The following is a 21,512-nucleotide window of genomic DNA, read 5'->3' as shown; positions in this document are numbered from 1 at the left end:
GCGATAATCGCCGAAGGTACCCGATTTTTGAGAAACACGTGATTGCTAAGTTTCGCATGACTTCACCACAAGAACGACAAAATGACATGAGCTTCTCAATTAAAACTGATAATCAAAGGTGTGATCCTCTTTTTTGTTTGATCAAATGGCCAGTAATTATCGGCAATTAGCCAGTCACCTTGTGTCAGTTTTGTTGTTCACAGTTTGATCTCGGTTAAAGATAATATTTGATATCTAATTAGTAGCATAATATTGTGACTGTTTCATATTTCTTTCATCAAAATACTATTAAATCTATACAAAATTTATCGTGTTTGAAAGAAATATAAACCACTCGATCTTTTATGGAACGTAACGGCAATCGTAGGGGGAGTAGCTTTCCTTACCAAAATGGCGAAAATTGTAAACAAACTTGTTTTTAAGTTGGAAAATTGTCAGTAACAATTTTTGTTGTAAAAAAAAACACGCCGGAGTTTTAGATTGCTCAGAAGACCATTCGTATTGCGAAGGCAAGTGCACGTCAATGTATCCTGTTAAAGTAATAATAGAAAACCGAAAAGAAGTGACCCTAAAGGCTAAACTGGTTGGAAGTCTGAAAAATACATATACTGGCTGCACCTCCGTTCAGCGGTCACCTGGCTTAAGCGGCCAAATTGTCTGTTTCCCTTGGCTGGCTGCTTAAGACAGATTAGACTGTATATATTGAGGTTGTGCTGTAGTCTGGCCACTAACTAGATAATCTGTCATACTGATCTTAATACACATTGAGGTTGTGCTGTAGTCTGGCCACTAACTAGATAATCTGTCATACTGATCTTAATATACATTGAGGTTGTGCTGTATTCTGGCCACTAACTAGATAATCTGTCATACTGATCTTGATATACATTGAGGTTGTGCTGTAGTCTGGCCACTAACTAGATAAGCTGTCAAAATGATCTTGATATACACTGAGGTTGTGCTGCAGTCTGGCCACTAACTAGATAATCTGTCATACTGATCTTGATATACACTGAGGTTGTGCTGTAGTCTGGCCACTAACTAGATAATCTGTCATACTGATCTTAATATACATTGAGGTTGTGCTGTAGTCTGGCCACTAACTAGATAATCTGTCATACTGATTTTAATATACATTGAGGTTGTGCTATAGTCTGGCCAGTTACTAGATAATATGTCATACTGATCTTAATATACACCGAGGTTTTGTGTATTTTTCAATTGATCTTCATGAAAGGTGGTCAGAATGATTGCCTTGATAAAATCTAGTTCAAGTTTGAATATGGGTCATCTGGAGTCAAAAACTAGGTCACTAGGTCATATCAAAGACAATATTTGTTTAAACTCAAGAGACCACATTTTTGGTCCAATGTTAATGAAAATTGGCCAGAATATTTGTTTCCATGAAATCACTAGGTCAAACACGTTTACACTGTTATGGTATGTTTCTGAGGTAAGCGACCTAGGGCCATGTTGGCCCTCTTGTTTAAGATACAGCCTTGAAATTTGGATGACATGTACAGTTTTTCACATGGATCTTCACTTTCAATGACCATGAATTTGACCTGCTGACCTACTTTCTAATATTTTAGCATCAGTTTGCAATTTTAAACATGTGGCTCATATTACTCAGGTGAGCGATTCAGGGTCATCATGACCCTCTTGTTTAGCTTGACTATTCAAAGAATAGGTAGAGCTATTGGACTCGCCTGTGCGTTAAGTTTTTGTATGTAAGCTGGTATCTCAGTAACCACTTGTGGGAATGGATTAAAACTTCACACACTTATTTACTCTGATAAACTGACTTACATTGCACAGGTTCCATAACTCGATTTTGCTTTTTAGCTCACCTGTCACATAGTGACAAGGTGAGCTTTTGTGATCACCCTTCGTTCGTCGTCCGTGCGTGCGTCCGTGCGTCAACAATTCCTTGTCTGCTCGATGGCGGTTTCATTTATGATTTTATTTTAACCAAACTTGCACACAACTTGTATCACCATAAGGTCACGGTTCCTTTGTTGAACTGGCCAGATCCCATTATGGGTTCCAGAGTTATGGCCCCTGAAAGGGCCAAAATTAGCTATTTTGACCTTGTCTGCACAATAGCAGCTTTATTTATGATTTGATTTTTACCAAACTGGCACACAACTTGTATCACCACGAGATCTTGGTTCCTTTCTTGAACTGGCCAGATCCCATTATGGGTTCCAGAGTTATGGCCCCTTAAAGGGCCAGAATGAGCTATTTTTACCTTGTCTGCACAATAGCAGCTTCATTTATGATTTGAATTTAACCAAACTTGCACACAACTTGTATCACCATAAAGTCTTGGTTCCTTTCTTGAACTGGCGAGATTCCGTTATGGGTTCCAGAGTGATGGCCCCTGAAAGGGCCAAAATTAGCTATTTTGACCTTGTCTGCACAATAGCAGCTTCATTTATGATTTGAATTTAATCAAACTTGCACAAAACTTGTGTCACCATAAGATCTCGGTTCCTTTCTTGATCTGGCCAGATCCCACAATGGGTTCCAGAGTTATGGCCCCTGAAAGGGCCAAAATTAGCTATTTTGACCTTGTCTGCACAATAGCAGCTTCATTTATGATTTGATTTAAACAAACATGCACACAACTTGTATCACCACGAGATCTTGCTTTCTTTCTTCAACTGGCCAGATTCCATCATGGGTTCCAGAGTTATGGCCCCTTAAAGGTCCATAATTAGCTATTTTGGCTTTTGCAGCCATATAGAGACTTCATTTATGTTTTTATTTGATACAAACTTCCAAAATATCTTCAACAACGATAAATCTTGGATTCCATGACAAATCAGATCCAATCGTAGGTTCCAGAGTTATTTTATATCTGATTACCTCCTTTGATTGTAATCAAAATGGATTTATATCAGTAAGTACTTATAGGACTTATTTGAAATTTCATTATTGTTGTTAGTTGGACAGAGACAATCAGGGTAGATAACTATGGACTGGTTTTATGTCAAATTACCTCCCTTTATTTCAAATTAATGGGTATATCTCCATAACTAATGAAGATACTGATCTGAAATTTCATTTATGTCAACAGATTTATTTGGCAGATCCTTCTTTTGTTCACTTACAATATTTATTTTTTTAATTACTTCCCTTTTCCCTTAGCTTATTTTTGAGACTTTTTTATTATTGGCCGTAGGGAAAAACCGAGACCACTTTTCTGTGGTACAACATGGATGGTACATCCAATTTTTAGGTGTATTTTGACATATCTATACCTTGTAAGAATTTTTTTTTCTTTTTGGTTAAATTTCTTCTCTTTGTTGTTCCTGTCCTTTGGACTTTGATATTTTACTGAGGACCTTCTTGTCCTCAAGTGCAATGATAACAGGTGAGCAATGTAGGGCCATTATGGCCCTCTTGTTTACAAAATTATTCCCCTTTTTCGACTTAGACATTTTTGGTTAAGGTTTTGTATGTAAGCTGGTATCTCAGTACCCACTTATGGAAATGGATTGAAACTTCTATACTTGTTCACTGTCATAATCTGACATGTAATGTGCAGGTCCCATAACTCTACTTTGTATATTTTTCAAAATTTTGCCCCTTTTTCGACTTAGCAGTTTTTGGTTAAGTTTTTGTATGTCAGCTGGTATCTCAGTATCCACTAATGGGAATGGATTGAAGCTTCACACACTTGTCCACTGTCACGAGCTGATAAGCACTGTGCAGGTTCCATAACCCTGTGTTGCATTTTTACAAAACCATGCCCCTTTTTATGCCCCCCTTCGAAGAAGGAGGGGTATATTGTTTGCAGATGTCGGTCGGTCGGAATGTAGACCAATCCGTTTCCGGATGATAACTCAAGAACACTTGGGCCTAGGATCATGAAATTTGATAGGGAGGTTGATCATGACCAGCAGATGACCACTATTGATTTGGAGGTCAGTACGTCAAAGGTCAAGGTCACAGTGACCCTGAACAGTTAAACGGTTTCCAGATGATAACTCCAGAATGTTTAGGCCTAGGGTTATGAAAGTTGATAGGGAGGTTGGTCATGACCAGCAGATGACCCCTATTGATTTTGAGGTCAGTATGTCAGAGGTCAAGGTCACAGTGACCCTGAACAGTTAAACGGTTTCCGGATGATAACTCAAGAAAGTTTAGGACTAGGGGCATAAAAGTTGATAGGGAGGTTGGTCATGACCAGCAGATGACCCCTATTGATTTTGAGGACAGTACCTCAAAGGTCAAGGTCACAGTGACCCTGAACAGTTAAACTGTTTCCGGATGATAACTCAAGAATGTTTAGGCCTAGGGTCATGAAAGTTGATTGGGAGGTTGATCATGACCAGCAGATGACCCCTATTGATTTTGAGGTCAGTATGTCAAAGGTCAAGGTCACAGTGACCAGGAACAGTAAAATTGTTTCTGGGCAATAACTCAAGAAGGCTTGGGCCTAGTGTCAGGAAAATTGATAGTGAGGTTGGTCATGACCAACAGATGACCCCTATTGATTTTTAGGTCATTTGATCAAAGGTCAAGGTCACATTGGCCAGGAACAGTTTAACAGTTTCTGATCTTCTTGTCCAAAACCACAGGGCCTAGGGCTTTGATATTTGGTATGTAGCAAAATCTAGTGGTCCTCTACCAAGATTGTTCAGACTATATCCCTGGGGTCAAATATGGCCCCACCCCGGGGTTCACATGGTTTATAAAGACTTATATAGGAAAAGACTTCGAAAAACCTCTTGTCCAAAACCACAGGGCCTAGGGCTTTGATATTTTGTATATGACATCATCTAGTGGTCCTCTACTAAGATGGTTCAAATTATTTCCCTAGGGTCAAATATGGCCCCACTCTGGGGGTCACAAGGTTTACATAGACTTATATAGGGAAATACTTAGAAAATCTTCTTGTCCAAACCACAAAGACTAGGGCTATGATATTTGTAATGTAACATCATCTAGTGGTTCTCTACTAAGTTTGTTCAAATTATCCCCTAGGATCAAATATGACCCCACCCTCAGGGGGCACATGGTTCATATAGACTTATATAGGGAAAAACTTATAGTCTTCATGTCTATAGCCTACATCATTCAAATTTTGACCACATATAGTTTTGAGTGGCAAGATGAACCTTGCCATGAGTTGACCTTGATCTTGACCTACTGACCTACTTTCACATTTCTGTAGCTACAGCCTTCAGATTTGGACCACATGCGTAGGTTTGTGTACCGAAACAAACTTGGACCTTGTTATTGACCTAGTGACCTACTTTCACATTTTTGAAGGTACAGGCTTCAAATTTGGACCACGTGCATAGTTTTGTGTTACGAAATAAAACTTGACCTTGATTTTGACTTAGTGACCTACTTTCACATTTCTCAAGCTACAGCCTTCAAATTTGGACCACATGCATAGTTTTGTGAACCGAAATGAACTTTGATCTTGAGATTGACCTAATGACCTAATTACACATTTCTCAAGCTACAGGCTTCAAATTTGGATCACATGCATAGTTTTGTGTTCTGAATTGAAATTTGGCATTGATTTTGACCTAGTGACCTACTGTCATATTTCTCAAGCTACAGCCTCCAAATTTGAAGCACATGCGTAGTTCTGTCTACCGAAATGAACTTTAACCTTGAAATTGATCTAGTGATCTACATTCACATTTCTTAAGTCACAGCTTTCATATTTGGACCACATGCACAGTGATTTGTACCGAAATGAAATTTTACATTGATTTTGACCTTGAGACCTTGAAATTGGAACATTCAAAAATGGTTCAGTGGCTGGCGCCAAGATCAGTCTGTGATCTCTTGTTAGGTTAAAGGTCAAGATCAGATGGAACCAGAACAGTTGAAATGTTGTTTACAGTGAGCACATAATTTCTGTTCCTTGTGCAATTACTGAATGCATCAAGGGGGGCATTTCGTGTTCGACGAGCTCTTGTTTGACTTTTGTACTAATTCAGTTGACAAGGCTGTTTGAATAGTCGAGCGTTGCTGTCATCCGACAGCTTGTGTTTTTAGCTCACCTGAGCAATGCTCAGGTGAGTTTTTCTGATCGCTCGATGTCCGGCGTCCGTCGTCCGTCGTCTGTCGTCTGGCGTCTGTCGTCTGTCGTCTGTCGTCCGTCGTCTGTCAACATTTAGCTTGTGTATGCGATAGAGGCTGTATTTTTCAATTAATCTTCATGAATATTGGTCAGAATGATAACCTTGATGAAATCTAGGCCGAGTTCGAAAATGGGTCATCTGGGGTCAAAAACTAGGTCACTAGGTCAAATCAAAGAAAAACCTTGTGAATGCGATAGAGACTGTATTTTTCATTTCTTCTTCATGAATATTGGTCAGAATGATAACTTTGATGAAATCTAGGCCGAGTTCGAAAATGGGTCATCTCGGGTCAAAAACAGGTCACTAGGTCAAATCAAAGAAAAACCTTGTGTATGCGATAGAGGTGGTATTTTTCAATTAATCTTCATGAATATTGGTCAGAATGATAACCTTGATAAAATCTAAGCCGAGTTCGAAATGGGTCATCTCGGGTCAAAAACTAGGTCACTAGGTCAAATCAAAGAAAAACCTTGTGTATGCAATAGAGGCTGTATTTTTCAATTCTTCTTCATGAATATGGTCAATGATAACTTTGATGAAATCTAGGCCGAGTTCGAAATGGGTCACTCGGGTCAAAAACTAGGTCACTAGTCAAATCAAAGAAAAACCTTGTGTATGCGATAGAGTGTATTTTTCAATTGATCTTCATGAATTTTGGTCAGAATGATTGCCTTGATGAATCTAGGCCGAGTTCGAAATGGGTCATCTCGGGTCAAAAACTAGGTCACTAGGTCAAATCAAAGAAAAACCTTGTGTATGCATAAAGGCAGTATTTTTCAATTGATCTTCATGAATTTGGTCAGAATGATAACCTTGATGAAATCTAGGCCGAGTTTGAAAATGGGTCATCTGGGGTCAAAAACTAGGTCACTAGTCATATCACGTAAAAACCTTGTGTATGCGATAGAGGCTGTATTTTTCAATTGATCTTCATGAATTTTGGTCAGAGTGATTGCCTTGATGAAATTTAGACCAAGTTCGAAAATGGGTCATCTGGGTCAAAACTAGATCACTAGGTCAAATCAAAGAAAAACCTTGTGTAATGCAATAGAGGCTGTATTTTTCAACTGATCTTCATGAAATTTAGCCAGAATGATTACCTTGATAAAATCTAGGCTGATTTCGAAAATGGGTCATCTGGGTCAAAACTAGGTCACTAGGTCACAATCGAAGAAAAACATTGTGTATGCAATAGAGGATGTATTTTTCAATTGATCTTCATGAAATTTGGTCAGAGTGATTGCCTTGATGAAAACTAGGTCGGTTTTGAATATGGGTTATCTGAGGTCAAAAACTAGGTCACTAGGTCAAATTAAAGAAAAATCTTGTGTATACGATAGAGACTGTTTTTTTTCAGTTGATATTTATGAAATTTGGTCAGGTTTGATTGCCTTAATGAAATCTAGGTCGAATTTGAATATGGATCATCTGAGGTCAAAAACTAGGTCACTTGGTCAAATCAAAGAAAAAACTTCTGATGTGATAGAGGCTGTATTTTTCATTGATCTTCATGAATTTTGGTCAGAATGATTGCCTTGATAAAATCTAGGTCGAGTTTGAACATGGGTCATCTAGGGTCAAAAACTAGGTCATATCTAAGAAAATGCTTGTTTTATCGCAAGAGACCAATTTTTTGGTCCAATCTTAATGAAAATTGGTCAGAATATTTGTTTCCATGAAATCACTAGGTCAAACATGTTTTACACTGTTATGAGTGTTTTAGTGAGGCGACCTAGGGCCATCTTGGCCCCTTGTTTTTATATTTTCTGTATTTTTCACTTTTAGTATCTAAGCAAATTTCACTATGTTTGTGTAAAAAAAGGGGCATAATTGTATATATTTATATGTATATATATATATATATATATATATATATATATATATATATATATATATATATATATATATATAATTGAATAGGTTCAGGAGTTATCACCTATGAATAAAAAATACAGACTGAAGTAATGTGCTATGTGAACTGAATGCTGGTCAAGACTTATAACAGTTTACTTATTAATTTTTTTTCCAGGTTATTTTAGTCACAGATGGCAGTACAGGAGTTGGGACTGGTTCCCTTAAGAATATGATAGATTTATGGAACCAGTCAAGTGAGGGAGATAGCTCTGTTAAATGTCCTCTTCCATTTGCCTTCAAGGGGAAACTACTCATTGTTTGTATTGCAAACCCATCCTCACCAGAATTGAAGAAATCTGTACCATTGTATGAGCGCCTTATAGAGCTTAATGGAGGTAAAATTTAAAGTTGATTAAACTAACTTGATGTAGAGCAATGTCTTTTAAAACAGAGCTGTACATCTCATAATTTAGAATGGTAGAGTTTACAAACTGAGCATTTCTCAAGATTTTAACCAGAGTCAGAGGTTTTGAAACTCAGATTTGAGATTGCATTTGATTTGTTGATTCTAAGCTCATTCTTGAAACAGAGCCAATTTCTGAGATTAGTCTAATGGCAAAGTTTCATAATCTCAGAAGCAGATCTCTATAATGTTAGTATGAAGAAATTGTACAAGATCATAAGCTTGCCATGTTGCAAGTTACTAGAGCTATTGCAGTCCTCTTTACTTTGGCATCAGCATTGTTTGTAAATGTCTTGTTAATGATTGTCAGGAAGCTCATATCTCATTTATTACTTATCTCAACTGATTGGAACTTCATTCATGCATTCTGTATATCAATACAAACAGAATGACATCGGTTACATAACTTAATTTCATTTTATTGAAATTATGCCCCTTTTTCTACTTGTCCTTTTTTCAAACAGAATTCTGTTCGTGATTGTCAGATTAGACTTTATTATCCCCCGACGAAAGTCGGAGGGATATAGTTTTTGCGTTGTCCGTCCGTCAGTCCGTCTTTCCGTCCGTCCGTCTGGAGCCATATCTAGGAAATGGTTGGGAATATTTATTTAAAACTTCATATACATGTTCATCACTATGAGTTCTTGCGGCCCGTCAAGTTTCAGTCAGATTGCCCAAGTAATACCAGAGTTATGGCTCTTAGAAGTTTCTAGTGTTAACTATATAGGGTACTATAAATATGGCAATTTAAACTTTTGATATATTTGACCTAGAACTATGAAACATAAAACAGAATTTAGATCACCATAATGTGATTGTGTACACACAATTTCATTCGGATTTATTTGTAAAGTAAGAGTTATTGCCCTTTAATGGTATAAAAATCCACATATTTGTACATAACAAACTTACTATTTGGTAGAATTTCATTAAATTTCTTTCATTCTTTTCCATGAACATTTATGGTAAACATGTGAAGTTGTGTACCCACACCTGGTCACCCCCTTACCTTGATCACATCCCCCCCCCCCCCCCCCAAAAAAAAAAAAAAAATCATTCCTTATTTTAGATTTTTTTCAAACAAACTTCATATACATGTTCACCACTATGAGGTTATGGGGCCCATCAAGTTCAGACAGATTGCCCAGGTAACACCACAGTTATGGCCCTTAGAAGTTTCTAGTGTTAACTATATAGGGTATTATAGATCTATAGATATGGCAATTTCTGCATCATAACTTTTGATATATTTGACCTTGAACTATGAAACTTTAACAGAATTTAGAGCACTATAATGTGGTTGTGCACAGACAATTTTTTACGGATTTCTTTTGTAATTTCAAAGTTATTGCCCTTTAATTGTCTAAAAATCCACATATTTGTACATAACAAACTTATCATTAAATTTCTTTCATTCTTTTCTGTGAACATTTATTATAAACATGTGAAATTGCGCACCCACACCTGGTCACCCACTTGCCTTGGTCACACCCCCTCCCCCTCCCCCACCCACCAATTTTTTTTTTTTTTTTCATTTCTTATTTTAGATTTTTTTCAAACCTTCCAAGTTGTACCATTCCCCCACCTCACTTCTCCACCCAGTCATGTCCACCACTGATCATGCATCCTCTGCACCCCCAACCTCCAACTTCACCCTTTTACCCTTTTTTAGCTCACCTGAGCAATGCTCAGGTGAGTTTTTCTGATCGCTCGATGTCCGGCGTCTGTCGTCCGTCGTCTGTCGTCTGTCAACATTTAGCTTGTGTATGCGATAGAGGCTGTATTTTTCAATTAATCTTCATGAATGTTGGTCAGAATGATAACCTTGATAAAATCTAGGCCGAGTTCGAAAATGGGTCATCTCGGGTCAAAAACTAGGTCACTAGGTCAAATCAAGGAAAAGCCTTGTGTATGCGATAGAGGCTGTATTTTTCAATTAATCTTCATGAATATTGGTCAGAATGATAACCTTGATGAAATCTAGGCCGAGTTCGAAAATGGGTCATCTCAGGTCAAAAACTAGGTCACTAGGTCAAATCAAAGAAAAACCTTGTGTATGCGATAGAGGCTGTATTTTTCAATTGATCTTCATGAATATTGGTCAGAATGATTGCCTTGATGAAATCTAGGCCGAGTTCGAAAATGGGTCATCTCAGGTCAAAAACTAGGTCACTAGGTCAAATCAAAGAAAAACCTTGTGTATGCGATAGAGGCTGTATTTTTCAATTATTCTTCATGAATATTGGTCAGAATGATAACCTTGATGAAATCTAGGCCGAGTTCGAAAATGGGTCATCTGGGGTCAAAAACTAGGTCACTAGGTCAAATCAAAGAAAAACCTTGTGTATGCGATAGAGGCTGTATTTTTCAATTGATCTTCATGAATTTTGGTCAGAATGATTACCTTGATGAAATCTAGGCCAAGTTCGAAAATGGGTCATCTGGGGTCAAAAACTAGGTCACTAGGTCAAATCAAGGAAAAACCTTGTGTATGCGATAGAGGCTGTATTTTTCAATTGATCTTCATGAATTTTGGTCAGAATGATAACCTTGATAATATCAAGGCCGAGTTCGAAAATGGGTCATCTGGGGTCAAAAACTAGGCCACTAGGTCAAATCAAAGAAACACCTTGTGTATGCAATAGAGGCTTTTTTTTTTCAACTGATCTTCATGAAATTTAGCCAGAATGATTACCTTGATAAAATCTAGGCTAAGTTCGAAAATGGGTCATCTGGGGTCAAAAACTAGGTCACTAGGTCAAATCGAAGAAAAACATTGTGTATGCAATAGAGGATGTATTTTTCAATTGATCTTCATGAAATTTGGTCAGAGTGATTGCCTTGATGAAATCTAGGTCGAGTTTGAATATGGGTTATCTGAGGTCAAAAACTAGGTCACTAGGTCAAATTAAAGAAAAAATCTGTGTATGCGATAGAGACTGTTTTTTTCAATTGATTTTTATGAAATTTGGTCGAAATTTTGTCAGAGTGATTACCTTGATGAAATCTAGGCCAAGTTTGAAAATGGGACACCCGGGGTCAAAAACAAGGTCACTAGGTCAAATCAAGGAAAAACCTTATGTATGCGATAGAGGCTGTATTTTTCATTTTATCTTCATGAATTTTGGTCAGAATGATTACCTTGATGAAATCTAGGCCGAGTTTGAAAATGGGTTATCTGGGGTTAAAAAGTAGGTCACTAGGTCAAATCAAAAAAACCCTTGTGTATGCGATAGAGGCTGTATTTTTCAACTGATCTTCATGAAATTTTGTCAGAATGATAACCTTGATGAAATCTAGACCAATTTTGAAAATGGGTCATCTGGGGTCGAAAACTAGGTCACTAGGTCAAATCAAAGAAAACGTTTTGTATGCGATAGAGGCTGTATTTTTTAATCGAGGTTGATGAAATTTAGTCAGAATTGTTGCCTTGATCAAATCTAGGTCAAATTCCAATATAGGTCATCTTAGCTCAAAAACTAGGTCACTAGGTCAAATTGAAGAAAATACTTGTTTACACTTAAGAGACCACATTTTTGATCCAATCTTAATGAAAATTGGTCAGAATATTTGTTTCCATGAAATCACTATGTCAAACATGTTTACACTGTTATGGTGTGTTTATCAGGTGAGCGACCTAGGGCCATCTTGGCCCTCTTGTTTCATTTTTCATTTTTAATTTTCAATCAATATTTATAATCAGCATGTGAAATTTTGTTTCCTCTCACGTTCCCCTGCACCCCCACCCCTAAAAAAATAAATATATACATATTATATATTTCCATTCCTTTTTATGCCCCCCTTTTTGAACGTCTGTCCGTTCTGTCGGTCTGTCCTTCCTAATTTTTGTGTCGGTCCATATCTTTGTCATCGATGGATGGATTTTCAAATAACTGTGGCCAGTGAATGTGTACCACAGTAAGACGACGTGTTGCGCGCAAGACCCAGGTCCATAGCTCAAAGGTAAAGGTCACACTTAGACATTAAAGGATAGTGCTTTGATGGGCGTGTCCGGTCCATATCTTTGTCAACCATGGATGGATTTTCAAATAACTTGGCATGAATGTGTACCACAGTAAGACGATGTGTCACGCGCAAGACCCAGGTCCGTAGCTCAAAGGTCAAGGTCACACTTAGACGTTAAAGGATAGTGCATTGATGGGCATGTCCGGTTCATATCTTTGTCATCCATGGATGGATTTTCAAATAACTTGGCTTGAATGTGTACCACAGTAAGATGACTTGTTGTGCGCAAGACCCAGGTCCGTAGCTCAAAGGTCAAGGCCACACTTAGACGTTAAAGGTCATTTTTCATGATAGTGCATTGATGGGCGTGTCCGGTCCATATCTTTGTCATTCATGCATGGATTTTAAAATAACTAGGCATAATTGTGTGACACAGTAAGACGACGTGTCGCGCGCAAGACACAGCTCCGTAGGTCAAAGGTCCTAAACTCTAATATTGGCCATAACTACTCATTCAAAGTGCCATTGGGGGCATATGTCATCCTATGGAGACAGCTCTTGTTTTTTTTTTTTTAAATGTTCAAACCGTCAACATGTTAAGTTGTGACCGCACAAACCTTGCCCTCAGCCATGTTCAAGATATTTTACCTGTGTTCTCTTCAGGACATCTGTTCTTTAAGTTCAAAATTTATGTACATATTAAACAGCAACACCTGGTGCCAAACCACTCAAAGACAATATTTCGTTCCAGTTAAACTTCAAGCTCACATTTCAATTAACTGCATTTAATTTTAAAAGCTAAGCTTATTACAGTAAGCAGTGTACGAAATTTAGATTTGAATCCACTAGCCCCTTCGGGCTACAGACTGGAAATTTTCCAAGCCCGAACCAATCTCACTAGCCGAATTTATATACCTTAAATATACATAATTTTTGCACCATAAAAAAATTTTTTTACAGACAAATCTCATGCATGTTTTGAGTACTTTAATAAAAGACATTCGTACTGTTTGCCATGATTTTGTAAAAAATTGTTTTATAACTCTAACTTATCCAGTCCAGGATCAGCATCGTCAAGCCAAAAGCATCGGACGGACTATGCCAAAACAAATCTAAATGTTACCCCTGATTTTTTAGGACCGCACTCACATATAATAAACTGCAACTCGGACGTTGACAATTGCAAGTTGTAACGATGGAATAACTTTACCACACGCGATAGATAATTTAGCTCCGCCTACTGCGGTACTTGGGATTTTCGCGGAGTATGAAATACTGAATATCGTACGCTAGAGGGATTTATAGCCAATAGCGCGCGGTTATCTTTGACATGTGTTGATTTCAACATGAGAGCAAACCAACAAATCATAATTTTCTCACTGGATGCATACTCGTTAATTAGCTGATTTTTACAAATAGGAAATCAGTAGCCGGTCGGGCTTGTACTGCGGAAATCGAGCCGACGAAATTTGTGCACGGCTGTCGGACTACCGCGAATTCGAACCTGAGTAGCAATCATTCAAATAATCTTTAGTGATCAAAGATCATACATTTATATGTACTTTAATTAAACATTTGTTTTCTTAATTGATTTTGACTATGAATTATTTCTTCTTATTAACATCCTTATTTTCGGATATATTTTGCCATCTCACACAACCCTTTCGCGGGGATACCAATATCGAATTGCTTGTTATTTAAGGCCGACTAACAATAGTATAATACAGCATGAACATGAATATGTGTATGTTGTCATGACAGCATGTTCTGGTAGAATCTTAGTATTTACAACATATAATAAAAACACACAGTGTGCAAATATTCATTGACATAATTAATGGCATTAATTACACTGTGCTAGGTTACATGCATACTAATAATTTAAAGTACATTTTTCAGCATAATTCATGGCTGTAATAAACTGTGCTAGTTACGCAGTAACCAGCAATTATTATAGGATAAACATTAAATTTGTGTATAGTCGGATGGCGCCAAAACTTCTCAGGTGTATATCTTATGCGAATTATCTCATAAAGTGGACATTCTAGCAGGAAATGTAATTCGTTTTCAATAACATGATCACAATGAATACATAAAAAAAGTTTCTTTTGATAAACCATATATTTAATTTTTAGCTCACCTGAGCACAAAGTGCTCAAAGGTGAGCTTTTGTGATCGCCGTGTCTGTCGTCCATCCGCCGTCGTCAACAATTTGACTGTTAACACTTTAGAGGTCACAATTTTGGCCTGATCTTAATGAAACTTGGTCAGAATGTTACTCTCAATAAAATCTTGGACGAGTTCGATATTGGGTCATCTGGGTTCAAAAACTAGGTCACCAGGTCAAATCAAAGGAAAAGCTTGTTAACACTCTAGAGGTCACAATTTTGGCCCAATCTTAATGAAACTTAGAATGTTATCCGCAATAAAATCTTGGACAAGTTCGATATTGGGTAATCTTGGATCAAAAACTAGGTCACCAGGTCAGATCGAAGGAAAAGCTTGTTAACACTCTAGAGGTCACAATTTTGGCCCAATCTTAAAGAAACTTGGTCAGAATGTTACCCTCAATAAAATCTTGGACGAGTTTGATATTGGGTCATCTGGAGCCAAAAACTAGGTCACCAGGTCAAATCAAAGGAAACGCTTGTAAACACTGTACAGGCCACATTTATGACTGTATCTTCATGAAACCTGGTCAGAATGTTAATCTTGATGATCTAAAGGTCCGGTTTGCTTCTGGGTCATGTAGGATCAAAAACTAGGTCACCAGGTCAAATCAAAGGAAAAGCTAGTTAACACTGTAGAGGCCACATTTATGACCATATCTTAATGAAACTTGGTCAGAATGTTAATCTTGATGATCTTTAGGTCACATTCAAATCTGGGTCAGGTGGGGTAAAAAACTAGGTCACTAGGTCAAATCAAAGGAAAAGCTTATTTACACTTGTTAACCTTCCGTCCTTCCTTCTGTCCATCTGTCCACCACACTTCGTGTCCGGTCCATAACTCTGCAATCCATAAAGGGATTTTGAAATAACTTGGTACAAAATGTTCCCCATAATGAGGTGACATGTAATGCGCAAGACTCAGACCCCTGGCTTCAAGGTCAAGGTCACACTTAGAGGTCAAAGGTTAACAGGTATATTTTGTGTCCGGTCCATAACTTTTCCATTCGTCAATGTCTCCCCACATAATGTTTTTGCCCTGTCCATCTGTCCGTCCATCCTTCCGTCCGGCCATCACACTTCATTTCCGATCAATAACTGGAGAAACATTTGACCTAGAACCTTCAAACTTTATAGGGTGGTAGGGCTTACGAAGTAGACGACCCCTATTGTTTTTGGGGTCACTCCATCAAAGGTCAAGGTCACAGGGGCCTGAACATGGAAAACCATTTCCGATCAATAACTTGAGAACCACTTGACCCAGAATGTTGAAACTTCATAAGATGATTGGTCATGCAGAGTAGATAACCCCAAGTGATTTTGGGGTCACTCCATCAAAGGTCAAGGTCACAGGGGCCTGAACATGAAAAACCATTTCCGGTCAGTAACTTGAGAACCACTAGACTCAGAATGTTGAAACTTCAAAGGATGATTGGTCATGCAGAGGAGATGACCCGTGTCGATTTTGGGATCACTCTATTAAAGATCAAGGTCACAGAGGCCTGAACCTAGACCCCTATTGATTTTGGGTCACTCTATTAAAGGTCAAGGTCGCAGCGGATAGAAAATGGAAATCCATTTCCGGTTTATAACTTGAGAACCATTTGACCTAGAACCTTCAAACTTCATAGGGAGATAGGAATTACAGAGTAGGTGACCCCTATAGTTTTTGGTGGTCACTCTGTCAAAGGTCAAGGTCACAGGGGGCTGAACAATCAGTAACTTGAGAACCACTTGACCCAGAATGTTGAAACTTATTAGGATAATTGGACATGCAGAGTAGATGACCCATATTGATTTGGGGTTCACTTGATCAAAGGTCAAGGTCACAGGAGACCGAACATGGAAAACCATATCCAGTTCCTAACATGAGAACCACTAAGCCCAGAGTCTTGAAACTTAGTGGGATGATTGGACATGTCAAATAGGTGATCCCTGTTGCAGCCAACCATCAGTGTCTCTTTGACTTTCGCTCTTGTCCCCTATTGACTTCTTGCATATATGACTATGCATTGGGAGAGACATGCGCTTTTTTACAAAAGCATCTTCTAGTTACTTGACACAAATGTTCCCCATAATAGGACAACATGTCTTGCACAAGACCCAGACCCCTAGCTCCAAGGTCAAGGTCACACTTAGAGGACACAGGTTAAGGTAGTTCTGCAAGTTCGGATCAAAGTTTTTTCGACAATGTGGAATTTGATAAAAACTCTGATTTTTCAACTTCAGAATATACTTAGAAAATTTAGCAAATAAAAAAGTTAGGGTCATGTGTTTGAATTTTTGCTAGACTGATTTGAAAAATTTGGAACTCACACATTTTTAGCTCACCTAAGCACAAAGTACTCAATTTTGGCCCTATCTTAATGAAACTTGGTCAGAATGTTACCCGACGAGTTCGATATTGGGTCATCCGGGGTCAAAAACTAGGTCACCAGGTTAAATCAAAGGAAAAGCTGGTTAACACTCTACATTTATGACAATATCTCTATGAAACATGGTCAGAATGTTAATCTTGATGATCTTTAGGTCAAGTTCGAAACTGGGTAATGTGGGTTCAAAAACTAGGTCACCAGGTCAAAAAATCAAAGGAAGAGCTTGTTAACACTCTAGAGGCCACCTTTATGACTTTATCTTCATGAAACTTGGTCAAAATGTTAATCTTGATGCTCTTTAGGTTAAGTTCAAATATGGGTTATATGGGTCAAAAACTAGGTCACCAGGTCAAATCAAAGGAAAAGCTAGTTATCATTCTAGAGGCCATATTTCTGACCATATCTTAATGAAACTTGGTCAGAATGTTAACCTTGATGATCTTAAGGTCAGGTTCAAATCTGGGACAGGTGGGATCAAAAACTAGGTTATCAGGTCAAATAAAAGGAAAAGCTTGTTAACACTCTAGAGGCCACATTTATGACTGTATCATCATGAAACTTGGTCAGAATGTTAATCTTGATGATCTTTAAGTCAAGTTTAAATCTGGGTCAAGTGGGGTCAAAAACTAGGTCACCAGGTCAAATCAAAGGAAAAGCTTCTTAACACTCTAAGAGGCCACATTTATGACTGTTTCTTCATGGAACTTGCTCAAAATGTTAACCTTGATGATCTTTAGGTAAAGTTTTAATCTAGGTTATGTGGGGTCAAAGACTAGGTCACCAGGTCAAATCAAAGGAAAAGCTAGTTAACACTGTAGAGGCCACATTTATGACCATATCTTAAAGAAACTTGGTCAGAATGGTAATCTTGAAGATCTTTAGGTCGAGTTCCAATCTGGGTCAGGTGGGGGAGACCTAATTTTAAGTTTGAAACTCATGAGAATTGATCAGAATGTTTATCTTGATGACCTATAGGTCAAGTTTGAATGTGGGTCAGGTGAGTTCAAAAACTAGGTCACCAGGTCAAATCAAAGAAAAAGCTTGTTAACACTCTAGAGGCCACATTTATGAAGTATCTCTATGAAAATTGGTCAGAGTGTTAATCTTGATGACCTCTAGGTCAAGTTCAAATCTGGGTCAGGTGGGATCAAAAACTAGGTCACCAGGTCAGATCAAAGGAAAAGCTTTTTAACACTCTAGAGGCCACACTTATGACAATATCTCTATGAAACTCAGTCAGAATGTTAATTTTGATGATCTTTAGGTCAAGTTCAAATCCGGGTCAGGTGGGGTCAAAAACTAGGTCACTAGGTCAAATCAAAGGAAGAGCTTGTTAACACTCTAGAGGCCACATTTTTGACAATACATGTATCTCTATGAAACTTGGTCAGAATGTTAATCTTGATGATCTTTAGGTAAAGTTGAAATCTGTGTCTGGTGGGGTCAAAAACTAGGTCAACAGGTCAGATCAAAGGAAAAGCTTTTTAGCTCACCCGAGCACAAAGTGCTCGGGTGAGCTATTGTGATCACTCACCGTCCGGCGTCTGTCCGTCCGTCCACACTTTCCTTTAAACAACATCTCCTCCTAAACCACTAGGCCAATTTGATGAAACTTCACAGGGATTTTCCTTGGATGGTCTTCTTTAAAAATTGTTCAAAGAATTCAATTCCATATAGAACTCTGGTTGCCATGGCAACTGAAAGGAAAAACTTAAAAAATCTTCTTGTCCAAAACCACAGGTCTTAGGGCTTTTATATTTGGCATGTAGCATCAGCTAGAGGTCCTCTACCAAGATTGTTCAAATTATCCCCCTAGGATCAAATATGGCCCCGCCCTGGGGGTCACATGGTTTACATAGACTTATATAGGGAAAACTTTGAAAATCTTCTTGCTCAAAACCACAAGGCACAGAGCCTCAATATTTGGCATGTGACATCATCTAATAGTCCTCTATAAAGATTGTTAAAATTATGCCCCTGGGATGAAAAGAGGCCCTGTCCCGGGGGTCCCAAGTTTTACATAAATTTGTATAGGAAAAAACTTAAAAAATCTTCTTGTCTGAAACCAAAAAACCTAGGCCTTTGATATTTGGTATGTAGCATTGCCTTATGGTCCTCCACCAAAATTGTTCAAATTAAAACCCTGGGATGAAAAGAAGCCCCACCCCGGGGGTCCCAAATTTTACATAGACATATAGAAGAAAACTTTAAAAATCTTCTTGTCTGAAACCACAAGACCTAGGCCTTTGATATTTGGTATGTAGCATTGCCTTGTGGTCCTCTACTAAGTTTGTTCAAATTATGTCCCTGGGGTTAAAAGAGGCCTCACCACGGGGGTACCAAGTTTTACACAGACTTATATAGGAAAAAACTTTAAAAAATCTTCTTCCCTGAAACTGCAAGGCCTAGGCTTTTGGTATTTGGTATGTTGCCTAATTTTCCTCTACCATAATTGTTCAAAATATGCACCTGGGGTGAAAAGAGGCCTGGCCCCAAGTTTTACATAGACTTATATAGGAAAAAAAATTTAAAAAAATTTGTCTCAAAGTTCAAGGCTTAAGCCTTTGATATTTGGTATGTAGCACTGCCTAGTGGTTCTCTAACAAGATTTTCAAATTATGTCCCTGGGGTGAAAAGAGGCCCCGCCCTTGGGGTCACTTGTTATATGAGTTATATAGGAAAAAATACTTAAAAAATTATCTGATATTTCCTAGATTGTTCAATTATGATTACCTAATTACCCAAAGTCATTAGGGTCACTTAACTGTGACCTTGACCTACTGACCTACTTTCTTGCTTTTTTATCATACAGCCTTGAAATTTTGATGACATGTACAGTTTTGCACACGGATCGTAACAGCATAGAAATTTGGACCACGTCAGTAACTTTTGATAAATATTTCAATACTCATCTTTAATGTTCTTAGCCCTGACCTACTGACGTACTTTCTTGTTTTTGAAGCTACAGCAAAGAGATTTGTATGATATTTTAACAGATTTCAGTACTTATCTTGAAGAATCTTTACCATGACCTTCTCACCTAGTTTTTAGCTCACCTGAGCACAAAGTGCTCAAAGGTGAGCTTTTATGATCACCCTGTGTCCGTCGTCATCGGTGTCAACAATTTGACTGTTAACACTCTAGAGGTCACAATTTTGAGCCAATCTTAATGAAACTTAGTCAGAATGTTACCCTCAATAAAATCTTGGATGAGTTCGATATTTGGTCATCTGGGGTCAAAAACTAGGTCACCAGGTCAAATCAAAGGAAAAGCTTGTTAACACTAGAGGTCACAATTTTGACCCAGTCTTAATGAAACTTGGTCAGAATGTTACCCTCAATAAAATCTTGGACAAATTCGATATTGAGTCATCTGGGGTTAAAAACTAGGTCATCAGGTCAAATCAAATAAAAAGTTTGTTAACACTGTAGAGGCCACATTTATGACTGTATCTTCATGAAACTTGGTCAGAATATTACTCATGATGATCTCAAGCTTTATTTTGAATCTGGGTCATGTAGGATCAAAAACTAGGTCACCAGGTCAAATCAAAGGAAAAGCTAGTTAACACTGAAGTTTTATGACCATATCTTATTGAAGCTTGGTCAGAATGTTAATCTTGATGATCTATAGGTCATGTTGAAATCTGGGTCAGGTCGGGTCAAAAACTAGGTCAGTGGGTCAAATCAAAGGAAGCGCTTCTTAACACTCTAGAGGCCACATCTATGACTGTATCTTCATGAAACTTAGTCAGAACGTTAATCTTCACGATCTTTAGGTCAGGTTGGAATCTGGGTCATACGGGGTCAAATCAAAGGAAAAGCTAGTTAACACTCTAGAGGCCACATTTATGACCATATCTTAATGAAACTTAGTCAGAATGTTAATCTTGATGATCCATAGGTCATGTTCAAATCTGGGTCAGGTGGGATCAAAAACTAGGTCACCGGGTCAAATCAAAGGAAAAGCTTGTTAACACTCTAGAGGCCACATTTATGACTTTATCTTCATGAAACTTAGTCAGAATGTTAATCTTGATGATCTTTAGGTCAGCTTGGAATCTGGGTCATACGGGTTCAAAAACTAGGTCACTGGGTCAAATCAAAGGAAAAGTTTGTTAACATTCTAGAGGCCACATTTATGACTGTATATTCATGAAACTTAGTCAGAATGTTACTCATGATGATCTTTAGGTCAAGTTGGAATCTGGGTCATACGGGGTCAAAAACTAGGTCACCAGGTCAAATCAAAGGAAAAGTTGAATGTTATCTAGGTCAAGTTCGAAACTGTGTCACGTGCCTTCAAAAACTAGGTCAGTAGGTCTAAAAATAGAAAAACCTTGTGACCTCTCTAGAGGCCATATATTTCACAAGATCTTCATGAAAATTGGTCAGAATGTTCACCTTGATGATATCTAGGTCAAGTTCGAAAATGGGTCATGTGCCATCAAAAACTAGGTCAGTAGGTCTAAAAATAGAAAAACCTTGTGACCTCTCTAGAGGCCAAATATTTCACAAGATCTTCATGAAAATTGGTCAGAACGTTCACCTTGATGATATCTAGGTGAAGTTC

General features: G+C 38.0%; 1 protein-coding gene across 6 annotated transcripts in view; it reads left to right on the top strand.

Moving 5' to 3' along the window:
• Positions 1–21,512, top strand: part of LOC123566558 (integrator complex subunit 14-like) — a 191,237-nt gene that overhangs the window by 80,404 nt on the left and 89,321 nt on the right. For all 6 annotated transcript variants that reach the window (XM_045360780.2, XM_045360781.2, XM_045360782.2 and 3 more), the window contains one exon: positions 8,143–8,362. In XM_045360780.2, the coding sequence (XP_045216715.1) occupies positions 8,143–8,362 (220 nt within the window). The remainder of the gene's footprint in view (positions 1–8,142; positions 8,363–21,512) is intronic.

The sequence above is a fragment of the Mercenaria mercenaria genome, chromosome 8 (genome assembly GCF_021730395.1).
Source record: "Mercenaria mercenaria strain notata chromosome 8, MADL_Memer_1, whole genome shotgun sequence".
In the NCBI taxonomy this organism is placed as follows: Eukaryota; Metazoa; Mollusca; class Bivalvia; order Venerida; family Veneridae; genus Mercenaria; species Mercenaria mercenaria.
This window is presented reverse-complemented; position numbering and strand designations above follow the sequence as displayed.